The sequence below is a fragment of the Theobroma cacao genome, chromosome 10 (genome assembly GCF_000208745.1).
Source record: "Theobroma cacao cultivar B97-61/B2 chromosome 10, Criollo_cocoa_genome_V2, whole genome shotgun sequence".
NCBI classification, from domain to species: Eukaryota; Viridiplantae; Streptophyta; class Magnoliopsida; order Malvales; family Malvaceae; genus Theobroma; species Theobroma cacao.
Window position 1 is genome coordinate 21,127,352 of NC_030859.1, and position 13,799 is coordinate 21,141,150.

Genomic DNA, 13,799 nt, shown 5'->3' on the forward strand with positions numbered 1-13,799 from the left:
AGCATATGATAAAAAACTAAAACATAAAACTCAATATTATAATTTATATATGCATCTTAATTTTCATTTTACGAATTGACATTTTGTGAATATACAGAAAATGTATAAAAAAGTTATTCTGTATTAATACTATATCTGTCGAAATGGATCTAATCTATTGGGTTGGCTCATTTTTTATAAAATATGAGGTGGGCTGAATCTAAAAATTTAGATTCATATTAAAATCGTATTTAAATTGGTCAGCCCACCAAATCAAAGGGTTAGGATGGGTTGAACAAGTCAGTTTTATGGGTCAAAAAAATTAATAATTTTATATATTTAATTATATAAAATTAATAATTTAATTATCAATAATATTACTTATTTTATATATTTTAATCTGTTTAATTTTTACTTATCAAATTAATAATTTTAATTTATGAATTAAATTATAAAATAATTTTATTAATAAAAAATTTATTAAATAAAATTATAAAAATAATTTTTTTTAAAAAAATGAACTAACTCAACTCAATCCATGAACTAGTAAAAAGTTGACTGAATTAAAATTTTGATAGCTCATATAAAAAATAATTGATCCGACCCGATTCATATTTTCTTAATCCATAGTAACTTTGATCGAGCAGACCGGATCAGCTCGTATTGACAGCTCTAATTAACACCGTATAGCTCACAAAGTGGCCGATTTCTTTTTCTTCTCGTCTTCATAAACTACATCGTTTCATAGGTACTTAGGGCATACCTAAAAGTCTCTCAAGCAGCTGCCTCTCCTCACTCAAAGGCCCTTTCTCTTCTGTTTTAGAAAACCCTTTCCTTGTTGTTCCTTTTGGTTGAAGATTTCAGCGATATGTCGTTAACAAGTGAGAAGAGGGACGAGATGAATGAAGACAGGATGGGCAAGTTATCTGATGATCTTCTCCTTAAAATCATGTCTTTCTTAAACACCAAGCAGGCAGTTCAAACCTGTGTTTTGTCCAAGAGGTGGAAGCCCCTCTGGCAATCCCTTCCTAACCTTGACTTCAATTTCGATACTTTCCCTTTCCAACAGGAAATAGATGACGAGGACGAAGAGGAGTTAGAGATGAAGATGTGTTCTTTCAGCAAGTTCATCAGCCAAGTCCTTTTCCGGCGTTGCCCCACTGACCTTGTCAAGGTTTGTGTCCAATCCCATGTCTATGACCCGCATTGTTTTCTCGTAGATGGATTGATTTGTTATGCTGTTAAACACAATGTCCAACAACTCACTGTTCATCTCCTCTCCGATTGCCCATATTTATTTCCTGAGAGCTTCTGGACTTGTCGATCATTGACATCACTCGAGTTGAAAGGTACTGATTGGATGCCCATGAAACTACCCACATTACTGGCTTGTCCAGCTCTTAAGTCTTTGCGTCTTTCTCAGTTCTCTGCGGCTGGACCAAACTTTGAACCAACGGCTTTCTCAGGTTGCCCAAATCTTGAAAATTTGAAACTTTTTGATATTTTAGCGGTGGGTAGTAAAGGTTTATGTATTGACGCTGATAATCTGAGAAGCTTGGTACTTTCATTTGCATCTCTTGGTGACGGTAAGGTTGAGATTTATGCTCCCCGACTCACAACCTTTAAGTATTCTGGTACTCCTCCGATTGTGTGCTTAACGGATCACCCAGATTCTGTCGATGATGTATATTTTGATTTAAAGACACCACCCAGATTTAAACGCAGTGAAAAAGAGTATGGTCTTCGCTTGATCAACATCCTTAACGAGTTTCGTCATGCAAAATCTTTAACATTATCATTGTCAGTGGAGGTAAATTGCTTTTACTCATTTTCCATTTCATATCATTAATTGTTTGAATTAAGTGAGAAATGATTTGCGAAACTATTAACTCTTTCTGCATTTTTATTTCGTTGATGGTTTGGTTTAATGATAATTGATAACTGATTTTCTATACTACGGTATGTTGATTTTGTTGCTTAAATCACTTTTTGGAGTGGAAGCAAACTTAAGCGAGAAAAGATTTGCAAAACTTTCTCTCCATCACTTATGTGTGTACTGTGTGGTTGGTTTTATATATTATGATACAGAGCAGCATATTATTCTTTGTTTTTTTTAGGAAAACTAAATGTTACAACATCATACCGTTTCATCATGCTAAAAGAATAACAGAACTCATGCTAACTCATCTTTTTTATATAGATTCCTTTACGAAATTTATGTTTCCCATCACCACTTATAAATGTCTTGTACTTTTAAACTATCGTGTCAAAGAATTCAAGGATAAGAATTAGCCTGCACAAAACGAAATGGATCATTGAATAGGGTAGTAAGAAATTTTCCATGACAAGGGCATCTATCGTTTTATCCTGATAAGTTGAGTAAAATTTACCCAAGTGTGGAAGTTCATTTTAGCTTTCTCTTTTAATTTCAAAGGAGCATGCTTAAACATGAGATAAATTGAGTCTTGGATTTAACCATCTGTTTTCATTTTAGTCCCCCAGCACGTTCATTTTGACATTGTTTGGTTCATGAAAATTTTATTGAAAAGAGATTTGAAAGAAATATGAATGTTGAATAGATTGAATCTAAGTTAAAAAAGAAGAAGAAATTATTCAGTGATGAGTGATGCATTGATCTGGTTGTTGCTTCTCCGATTATATTTGATAAGGATTGGCTTTTAATTTATTTTATTGTAGCATACCTACCAGTCTATATTTATTGGCAGCCATCCATTTATTTATGTAAACACCTTATTAATCACAAAAGGTGGATATTGCTGTACTTACTTAGTGCTTCATTGACATATTTGGGTTTGATTTTCTTCTATTTTACATTTGGAGGACAACCAAGCAAATTGTTTATTTTTGTCTTTTGTTATCTTATTCATCCTTATAACGGACAATGACAATTGTTATGAATTAGATAAAAAAGAACGCATCTTAATATTTGATTTTCTCAAAGGTTTCCTTTTCTAACCTCTTATAACCATTTCTATGTGGTAAGGTTCTCACCAAATGTTGTTCCTTGCGGGATCAAGATCTACGACCATTTGCTAATTTGAAGATAAAAGTTGACAAGTGGCTATTCATGAAGCCTAAAAGTTTTGAACGTATCCTGGACAGCCTTCTCAGCTGCTCTGCTACAATGAAACTATGTTAGTATCTTTACCTGTCTTTTATTTTTTGTTAATGATTAATGTATGTTTGACTTGAAATGTGAAAATCAATTATCTTACAAGCTTTGTTTTGTAGATGATTTCTCAGGCATGGATAGCCAAATGGCAGGCTATGAGAGTCCTGTGGGTAGCGATTAACTCGGGATTTGTAAACTCTTTCTAAAACTGATTGTCAGTCTTTTATGTTGGTCTTTACTGTTTTGTTTATGTATGGCATTACTTGTAAAGTTGGGAGAACTTTGGCTATATATATGGATGAATTTCAATATCTGATTTTCTAAATAAATGATAACAATGTTGTACTATTATGTTAAATATGGAGCTAGTATTATTAGGACAGAAGCAAATAAGCACAAGAATAAGAGAAGTCCCAGCTTAAAGCAGGATATTTAAGGTAATAAACGACTTTTAGAACTTCAAATTGGGGTAAAGGAAGAATAGAAGTGGCAATTATAGTCTGCCAAGACTTGTTAGGTTTGACATATCAAGTGAGGTCTAGGCTGGAAGACACACATAAACAAGGTTGTCTCCAGGGAGTGCTTCAGAGGATAGACAGACCAAGGAATATTTAGACAAAAGATTGACCTCAAATACAAGCACCTATGCTGTTTTGGAGTATAGATGCTGGCAAATGATGTCCACAGATCCTTGAAATGACAATGTTTTAAGGCTCCAGATCCTGCCAGTTGATAAAGATCCAGCTAAGCGAAGATGATTTTCATGGCTCCACGATAAGCTTGAAACGATCAAGTCTGCTGACGAGAAAAGAAATACCTTGGAATTACCAGTAAATCCGTATGATAATTCAAAGCACGCATTAAATAGGCTTGGAAGTATTAAAGGTAGGAAAAACCCTTAAAATAATTTTAGAGGTTTCACTGCAAGGCTCCACCATCTGCAGGTCCATAGTTTGATGCATTCCTAGAACTATCTATGCAAGGGCTATTCTTAATCTCTAGATTAAGTACACCCGCCAACCTGAATGTAAACAGAATTGAGCAGCAGACATGATTTGGCAATTGATGTCAACTTGTATGCAACATGTTTATTGTGGAATTGCAAATGCATACCTGCATCTTGTCATGCCAAGGACCATAACTCCCAAATGGCACAAGCTTCAATTCTTTTGCTAGCATATTGGCAATTATCCGTGTTTGTGTTAATGGGATTTTTAAATCTTGATTTCCGCTGCAGTGAAGTAGCACAGGCTTTCTGTCAATTAAGGAAAAATGGAGCTTCCAAGAACATCATTGGGTTGTAGAATTACTCACTGGAAAAGGAGAATTGGTATACTTCTTCTGAGAAGTTTTGACAGAAGAAATATGATATTAATCTCTAGATTCTCTCTTTGAGAGACAAGATGCCTGTAACAGAAACAGGTTTGCTTTAATTTGCTTGCATACTTGCAGAAACATGATTTTTTTTTTGAAGGGCATGAACATTTCATTGAAAGAGCTGGCAAGGGGGTTGCCAGAAAAAAGCAGAGAGGGTAGAGAAATCCCCTTCAGCTGCTAATCCCGTTACAAAGAGACCAAATGGGTCACACAATTCAGCCACAAAAAAACAATCAGTCCCCTGGGTCCTAAATGGAAACACAGTTCAGCCACAAAACACAAGAAAAAGGCAAAGCGGCAGAAAATATTCATGTCCACCTGTACATGCAAAAATACCTCAAAATGAATATCCGTCATCCATACTAAAAAAGGAAAAGGTAGGAATGAACTGGAAACCATCATAGATCATTATCATCAAACCAGTGGCAAGCAAAGCATTAAAAAACTGTAGAGAATTTGCCCAATCACATAACAGCTGCTTTTGTAAGACCATCAGTAAGGTTGTTGTGTTTTCTAAAATTGTGCTTGAATAAAATAGCTTTGACATCACCTTTGAAAACTTCAATACTGTTAGATAAACTTTTCATGCGCCAAGGAACTGAACTGTAACTACTCACCCAATTGATGGCATTTCGGGAATCATCTTCTACAATGAGAGAGTGACTGCTAGACATGGAGTGGAAAGAAAGAAGCTGATTCCCTTTTTAATGGCAATCAGTTCTGCGTAGTTGGAATCCTCAGGCCCAATTGGATGAGAGGAAATACCCCTGATGAAGCCTTCATGGTCTCTTAGGGCGTCCCCTATACCCGCAGGTCCAGGCTTCCCCAATGCTGATCCATCAACATTCAGTTTTATAAATCTTGGGGGTTGTCTTGACCAACCTCTGTTGTGCCTTTCTTTTTTGTTAGTCTTACCACATATTACTCTACAAGGGTCCGAAAGCATGAGGCTGGCCTGCAAGTGATCCAAGGACGATTTTCTTTTTTGGTCTGCATGATTTAAGACCTAATTAAATAGGCACATCAGAAGAAGTTTTGACGGAAGAGGTATGATGTTGATTCCTAGATTCTCTCTTTGATAGATAAGATGCTTGTAACAAAAACAGGTTTATTTAATTTGTTTGCATATATACTTGCAGAAACCTGAGTTAAGAAAAAGTTAAATAGGCAAACCAGATTTGCCAATTGCAAGAAAGAGATCATGCCCTCCACAGAATTCCCAATCCGAAGGCGGTGAGTGGTGTTTGCATGAAGTGCTTCTTGTACCATCTGGTTTTCATTTCTATCCTATCTCAAGCAATTATTCTTGTTTGTAGAGAAAAAAAGTTTGCCTTACAGATTCAAAAGCATGGCTGATGAGATACAAACTTAGAAAACTGTTTACTGAAAACAATATTTTAGATTGTAAACATACGATAAGTAGTGGATGATGTTGATATACTGTTTATTTTCCTTCCTGCTCTTTGTGTTTTCCGCAGATTCGAGCACTATGCTGCCCATTCAATCCATTAGAACATTTTATGTTTAATCAATTCTTTGTTCTAGAGCTGCAACTATGTGCATGTATCTCATTGAGAATGTGTAGGACATTTACCATGACATCTTGATGTATTTTGAGTCTGATTCACTCCTCACGGTCATATTTAATAGGCTGTACTATTAGCAAACCCAAGCCCATCCAGGCCTAGCCTTTCTGTGATATTAGCATCACAAAGAAAAGTAAAAGCTTTTATCAATCCTCACTTGCCATTTCATATCATTGATCTTTTGATAATTGATAAATGATGTATGTTGATGATCTTGTTGCTTATGTATTTTTTTAACCATTACGGATTGGAGTGAAAGCAAAGTTAAGCGAGCTTATGTGTGTAATGTGTTGTTGGTTTTTTTTTTTTCTCTTTCTCTACAACTCTTTCATGGAATTTGATACTAAAGAGGGGACAAACTGAAATAGGAAAACTAAATGTTACATGAAGGATAACATTTCATCATTCTAAAAGAATAACAGAACTCATGCTAACTCATCTTGTTCAAATAGATTCCCTACTAAATTTATGTTTTCCATCTCCACTTATAAATGTGTCTTGTTCTTTTTAAACTATCATGTCAAAGAATTCAAGGATAGCAATTCTCCTGCAGAAAAGGAAATGAGTCATTAAATAGGGTAGTAAAGCAGTTTTCCATGACAACGTCATCCGTTGTCTTGTCCTGATAAGTTGTGTAAAATTTACCAAAGTATAAAAAGTTCATTTTAGCTCTTTTTTAATAAGCATGAGATATGTTGTGCCTTGAATTTAACAATCTATTCTCATTTTCGACCTCCAGCATATTCATTTTGATATTGTTTGGGTCATGAAAATTTTCGAGAAAAGAAGTTTAAAAGAAATTTGAATGCTGAATAAATAGAAATTAAAAGAAAAAGTAATTATTCCTTAATGCATTGATCTGGTTGTTGCTTCTCCAATTATATTTAGTAAGGGTCGATTTTTAATTTATTTTATTGTAGCATACCTACCGGTCTATATTTTATTGGCAGCCATCCATTTATTATTGTAAACTCTTTATTAAACACTAAAGGTAGAGATATATATTGCTAGACTCACTTAGTGCATCATTGACATTTTTGGCTTTGATTTTCTTCTATTTTACATTTGGAAGACAACAGTGCAAATTGTTTACTGTTGTCTTTTGTTATGTTATTCATTCTTATAATAGACAATTATAATTTTGTGAATTAGATAAAAAGGAATGCATCTTATAGTTATTAATACTAGAAATGTACCCATGCAATGCACACGGATACAATAATACATGTTGTAATAATGTGTTTATCATATTTTTCATTCTATAACTTTTTGTAGGTGAGGACTAAAGCAACTCCATGTACTAAAAATTACATATACAAAATGTAAAGTAATATTACTACAATTTGTAATTTTATATATTGGTTGTTAGCTTAATTACAAAAAGCGACGTTTGCAAACAAAAGTCAGTATAAGGCTTTGGCAAAGGTCCATAAAAGATGCATTTTGCTTGGAATCATAGCATTACAAATCAAGGATTATTAATTAAGTAGTGGATATCAAGTAGATATCATGACATATCAAGGATATCAAGTATTATAATTGGAACTGTATAACCTTAGATCAAGGATATCAAGCATTATGCTTGGAAACATAGCACTATAAATAAATAATATAATTAAGCAGTATCAAGGATATTATCTATTATGCGTGGAACTATAGTACCCCAAATCAAGGATATCAAGCATTAGGCTTGGAAACGTAACACTACAGATCAAGGATATCAAGCATAATGATTTGAATTGTATCACTATAGATCAAGGATATCAAGCATTATACTTGGTAGCATAACACCTTATGTCAAGGATATTATCTACTATGCTTGGAATTGTAGCACTACAAATCAAGGATATTTAGTAGATATCATGCCATTGCAAAGATATCATTTATTATGCTTGGTACCAGAGGACCTCAGATCTAAGATATTAGGCATTATGCTTGGAATCATAGCACTACAAATCAAGGATAATTAACTAGTGGATATCAAGCAGATATCACAACAAATCAAGGATATCAAGTATTATAATTGGAACTGTAGCACTTCAGATGAAGCATATCAAACATCATGCTTGGAAACGTAACACTACAAATCAAAGATATAATTAAGTAGTATTAAGGATATCATCTATTATGTTTGGAACCATAGTACCCAAGATCAAGGATATCAAGCATTAGGCTTGGAAGCGTAGCACTATAGATCAAGGATATCAAGAATACTGATTTGAATTGTATGACGATAGATCAAGGATATCAAGCATTATGCTTGGTAGCATAACACCCTATATCAAGGATATAATCTATTATGCTTGGAATTATAGCACTAAAGATCAAGGATATTTAGTGGATATCAAGTAGATATCATGACATAGTAAGGATATCATTTATCGTGCTTCATACCATAGGACCTCAGATCAAAGATATTGGGCATTATGCTTGGAATCATAACGTTACAAATCAAGGATAATTAAACAGTGGATATCAAGTAGATATCATGGTAGATCAAGGATATCAAACATTATAATTGGAATTGTAGCACCTCAGATCAAAGATATCAAGTATTATGCTTGGAAACCTAGCACAACAAATCAAGGATATAATTAAGTAGTATCAAGGATATCATCTATTATCTTGGAACCGTAGTACCCCGATCAAAGATATCAAGCATTAGGCTTGGAAGCTTAGCACTATAGATCAAGGATATCAAGAATAATGATTTGAAATGTATCACGAGAGATCAAGGATATCATGCATTATGCTTGGTACCATAACACCTTATATTAAGGATATCATTTATTATGTTTGGAATTGTAACACTACAGATCAAGGATATTTAGTGGATATCAAGTAGATATCATGACATAACAAAGATATCATCTACTTTGCTTGGTCCCACAAGACCTTAGATCCAGGATATTGGACATTATGCTTGGAATCATAGCACTACAAATTAAGGATAATTAAGCAGTAGATATCAAGTAGATATCATGACAAATCAAGAATATCACGTACTATAATTGGAACTATAGCAGTTCAGATGAATGATATCAAACATCATGCTTGGAAATGTAACACTAGAAATCAAAGATATAATTAAGTAGTATTAAGAATATCATCCATTATACTTGGAACCGTAGTACCCCAGATCAAAGATATCAAGCATTAAGCTTAGAAGTGTAGCACTATAGATCAAGGATATCAAGAATACTGATTTGAACTGTATCACGATAGATCAAGGATATCAAGCATTATGCTTGGTACCATAACACCCTATATCAAGGATATCATCTATTATGCTTGGAATTGTAGCATTACAGATCATTGATATTTAGTGGATATCAAGTAGATATCAAGACATAGTAAGGATATCATCATTATGCTTGACACCATAGGATCTTAGATCAAAGATATTGGGCATTATGCTTGGAATCATAACGCTACAAATCAAGGATAATTAAGCAGTAGATATCAAGTAGATATCATGACAAATCAAGGATATCAAGCATTATAATTGGAACTGTAGCACCTCAGATCAAAGATATCAAGTATTATGCTTAGAAAACATAGCATAACTAATCAAGGATATAATTAAGCAGTATTAAGAATATCATCTATTATGCTTGGAATCGTAATACCTCAGATAAAGGATATCAAGCATTAGGCTTGGAAGCTTAGCACTGTAGATCAAGGATATCAAGAATAAGGATTTGAACTGTATCACGATAGATTAAGGATATCAAGCATTACATTTGGTACCATAACACCCTATATCAAGGATATCATTTATTATACTTGGAATTGTAGCACTAGATATCAAGGATATTTAGTGGATATCAAGTAGATATCATGACATAGTAAGGATACCATTTATCATACTTGGTACCATAAGACCCTAGATCAAAGATATTGAAAATTATGCTTGGAATCATAGTGCTACAAATCAAAGATAATTAACCAGTGCATATCAAGAGATATTATGACAAATCAATGATATCAAGCATTATAATTGGAATTGTAGCACCTCAGATCAAAGATATCAAGTATTATGCTTGGAAACGTAGCACAACAAATCAATGATATAATTAAGCAGTATCAAGGATATCATCTATTATGCTTGGAATCGTAGTACCTCAGATCAAGGATATCAAGTATTAGGCTTGGAAGCTTAGCACTATAGATCAAGGATATCAAGAATAATGATTTGAACTATATCATGATAGATCAAGGATATCAAGCTTTATGCTTGGTACCAAGACACCCTATATCAAGGATATCATTTATTATGCTTGGAATTGTAGCATTACAGATCAAGAATTTTTAGTGGATATCAAGTAAATATCATGACATAGTAAGGATATCATCTATTATACTTGGTACCATAGGACCCCAGATCAAAGATATTGGGAATTATGCTTGGAATCATAGCGCTACAAATCAAGGATAATTAAGTAGTGGATATCAAAAGATATCACGACAAATCAATGATATCAAGCATTGTAATTGGAACCGTAGCACCTCAAATCAATGATATCAAGTATTATGCTTGGAAACGTAGCACAATAAATCAAGGATATAATTAAGTAGTATCAAGGATATCATCTATTATGCTTGGAATCGTAGTACCCCAAATCAAGGATATCAAGTACTAGGCTTGGAAGCTTAGCACTATAGATCAAGGATATCAAGAATAATGATTTGAACTATATCATGATAGATCAAGGATATCAAGCTTTATGCTTGGTACCATAACACCCTATATCAAGGATATCATTTATTATGCTTGGAATTGTAGCATTCCAAATCAAGAATATTTAGTGGATATCAAGTAAATATCATGACATAGTAAGGATATCATCTATTATACTTGGTACCATAGGACACCAGATCAAAGATAATGGGAATTATGCTTGGAATCATAGCGCTACAAATTAAGGATAATTAAGCAGTGGATATCAAGAGATATCATGACAAATCAATGATATCAAGCATTGGAATTGGAATCGTAGCACCTCAAATCAAAGATATCAAGTATTATGTTTGGAAACGTAGCACAATAAATCAAGGATATAATTAAGTAGTATCAAGGATATCATCTATTTTGCTTGGAACCATAGTACCCCAGATCAAGGATATCAAGCATTAGGCTTGAAAGCGTAGCACTACAGAGTAAGGATATCAAGCATAATGATTTGAACCATATCATTATAAATCAAGGATATCAAGTATTATGCTTGGTACTATAACATCCTCTATCAAGGATATCATTTATTATGCTTGGAATTATAGCACTACAGATTAAGGAATTTAGTGGATATGAAGTAGATATCATGACACAGTGAGGATATCATCTTATAAAACAATATTTTTAAAACACTACGTAAATAATTTTTATAGCATCAAAGCAAAATAAATTCCTACATACAGTAGTATAGATATCTAGAGTACGAAATTTAATTTACAGTAATAAGTGGGCCCCTCCCCCCCTGAATAAACAAAAGTAAAGAAGACTATAAACCTACAGTTTGAAAGATGCAAACCCAACGTTAGTCCTCGATGAGATCAGCTATATACAGTCTATTCTGAGCTTGAAATGGATGGAAATAAGGGTGGTGAGATTATAAAATCCCAGTGAGTAAACAGACATCATCATAAACATCTAGAGTTGAGTACATGGAGATAACAAAATAAATCATCGTAAACTGGGTCACAGCATTAGAACACATTTCATTCAAAATACGTAAAGAGGCTTATGAATCTCATAAAAATTAGGCCTGTGCCATAAATCCATTCTTGGGGACACCTTGACCGAGGCATCCTATCGAGACCGCCAAGGCTGTTAAAAATTCACATTTCACATAAAACACATTTTCGTTGGACATCATAACCGTTCCTTGGCGTTGGTTGAGTTCACCCTCACGTGGTGGTTTAGTGTGAAGTGAACCCTAAACTTTACCCCAGGAGACCCCCTACGCCCCTGTCACGACTCGAAACTCCCATCGGGCCCGTGACAATCACCGCGACATCTCGATAGGCACTCATTACCCCGAATACCGATCGAAACCCCGCAAGGCTTAGCATCAGCTTCCGTATCTCTCCAGTGAGCGACAGTTATTAAATCTCGTATTTTAAGAAATCATAAGTCGTTTCCAAATCAAAACAATAAAAACTCACAAGGGTATTTTCATCATTTTTTTTCAAAAATACCGAAACCTGCCAAAAACATGGTGTAAAAGATAAATATGTTCATACATACTTTAAATCAGATAACTGAAGTATAAAATTACTTTTACAGTGACACGTGGGCCCCCAACTGACCAAGAAAGTGTAGGACTACGAACCCTTACTTTCTAGGATGCAACTCCGAGATTGATTCTCGTCTTAATCAACTATCAACAAACTGTCCTGAACCTGAAAAATGGATAGAAAGAGGGGTGAGATTATGATTACATAATCCCAGTGAGTAAACAGACACCATCTAAATTATATAAAAGCATGTAAATGGAGACAATTAAAAATAATTCATTTCAACAAATTTTTCACAACACCAATATTCATTTCAACCAAATAATCAATATGGCTCGTGAATTTCTCAAAACTTGGCTCATGCCAAATCCTGTACTTAGAGACACTTGGACCAGGGGTATCCAACCGAGTCCGCCAAGGCTGTGAAAAATTTTATATAATCATAAAACTTGTTTTTATTTTGAAAAAAAAATAGCCGTTCCTTGACGTTGATTGAGTCTCACTTCATGTGGTGGTTAACGTGAAGTGCACTCAAAAAGCCCACCTCAGGAGATACCCTACGCGCCTCTACGACTGAGGTGAGAATATAAAGGAGTTTATCGTGCCCCTCTAATAGGTTGGTCCACGGAACCCTGCCACTGCAGTAGCTTAACTTTATTTTATCTACCACATGATTTATAAAATCCTTATCTGCATGACATGGCAATTTATCGCAATCTAGCATCTCAAGGCTGAATACATAGTATATATAATTTTGATACAAATACCGACTTTGCCATTCATGCTCACATTGTTATAAGCCTTATATTTTAAAACACAATTTATAACACAAGCAAGCAGTCTCCAATTACTCTATTTTCAAAACCAGTATTCAATTTTCCAGAAAATTTATAAAATCATTTTATAAAATCACAATTTCTCCTAAAACATAGTAATTTACCATTTAAACCCATTTTCTATAAAATCACATAATTGTATAAAACTACTCTAGATAATTAAGACGATAATAAGTTTACTCACAGTATTAGGAGTAGAAATACTCCTATTTTCAATCCACGGGTACAGTCGTTTACCCGTATCCAATGGCTCATCACCTAGCCATAATCCATGACACATATTTCAATTAAATTATGTCTAACAGTCATAAGCTATTTTAGGCTCGATATATATGCATGATATGAAATGAAAAATGCGCGGGTAGCCATCTAGACTCGATATTGGACTAAGTCGATTTTTCATCCGATAAATTGGCCAATGCGTCCAATTTCACTCCAACTTGCTCCATTTCTTTTCCAATCCCTCAATTCACCAAGCACAACTAATTAACACACAATTAGGCAAAATTTATCTTCACTTTTCTTCTTGGAACTTTCGGCCAACAATGGTACACTAACTCCGTGATTTTTCCTACTTAATTTTCTCTCCATAATTCATTAATTCCTACACCAAAAACTATTATTTCTTAATCAAATCACCTAGAATAACAT

At 34.0% G+C, this 13,799-nt stretch overlaps 1 protein-coding gene and 1 long non-coding RNA gene across 8 annotated transcripts; one reads left to right on the plus strand and one right to left on the minus strand.

Moving 5' to 3' along the window:
* On the plus strand, positions 721-3,460 carry LOC18587438 (F-box/LRR-repeat protein At3g26922). 6 transcript variants are annotated; one of them, XR_001929837.1, is made up of 5 exons: positions 735-1,328; positions 1,403-1,445; positions 1,571-1,789; positions 2,984-3,134; positions 3,232-3,460. XR_001929837.1 is itself a non-coding variant. In XM_018129209.1 (4 exons), exons 1-4 carry the CDS (start codon positions 882-884, stop codon positions 3,291-3,293), a joined length of 969 nt encoding a protein of 322 aa, XP_017984698.1. In that variant the 5' UTR covers positions 721-881; the 3' UTR covers positions 3,294-3,460. The 6 variants fall into 6 exon arrangements, 3 of the variants coding, with proteins under 3 accessions (XP_017984698.1, XP_017984697.1, XP_017984696.1); XM_018129209.1 differs by having other exon boundaries at positions 721-896; positions 1,049-1,789; XR_001929835.1 differs by having other exon boundaries at positions 733-1,328; positions 1,403-1,789.
* On the minus strand, positions 3,522-4,535 carry LOC18587440. Of its 2 annotated transcripts, XR_001929839.1 has the most exons (3): positions 4,427-4,535; positions 4,226-4,343; positions 3,522-3,907 (listed from the first exon to the last, which is right to left on the minus strand). It is a non-coding gene; the product is annotated as an uncharacterized LOC18587440 (long non-coding RNA). The 2 variants fall into 2 exon arrangements; XR_001929838.1 differs by having other exon boundaries at positions 4,226-4,535.

What these genes read in the sequence shown, in the direction of transcription:
- LOC18587438 (XM_018129207.1), top strand. Translation starts at nt 848, where the DNA reads ATGTCGTTAACAAGTGAGAAGAGGGACGAGATGAATGAAGACAGGATG. An exon ending in CATTATCATTGTCAGTGGAG is followed by an intron (nt 1,790 to 2,983) that starts GTAAATTGCTTT and finishes CTATGTGGTAAG; the next exon opens with GTTCTCACCAAATGTTGTTC. An exon ending in CTCTGCTACAATGAAACTAT is followed by an intron (nt 3,135 to 3,231) that starts GTTAGTATCTTT and finishes TTTGTTTTGTAG; the next exon opens with ATGATTTCTCAGGCATGGAT.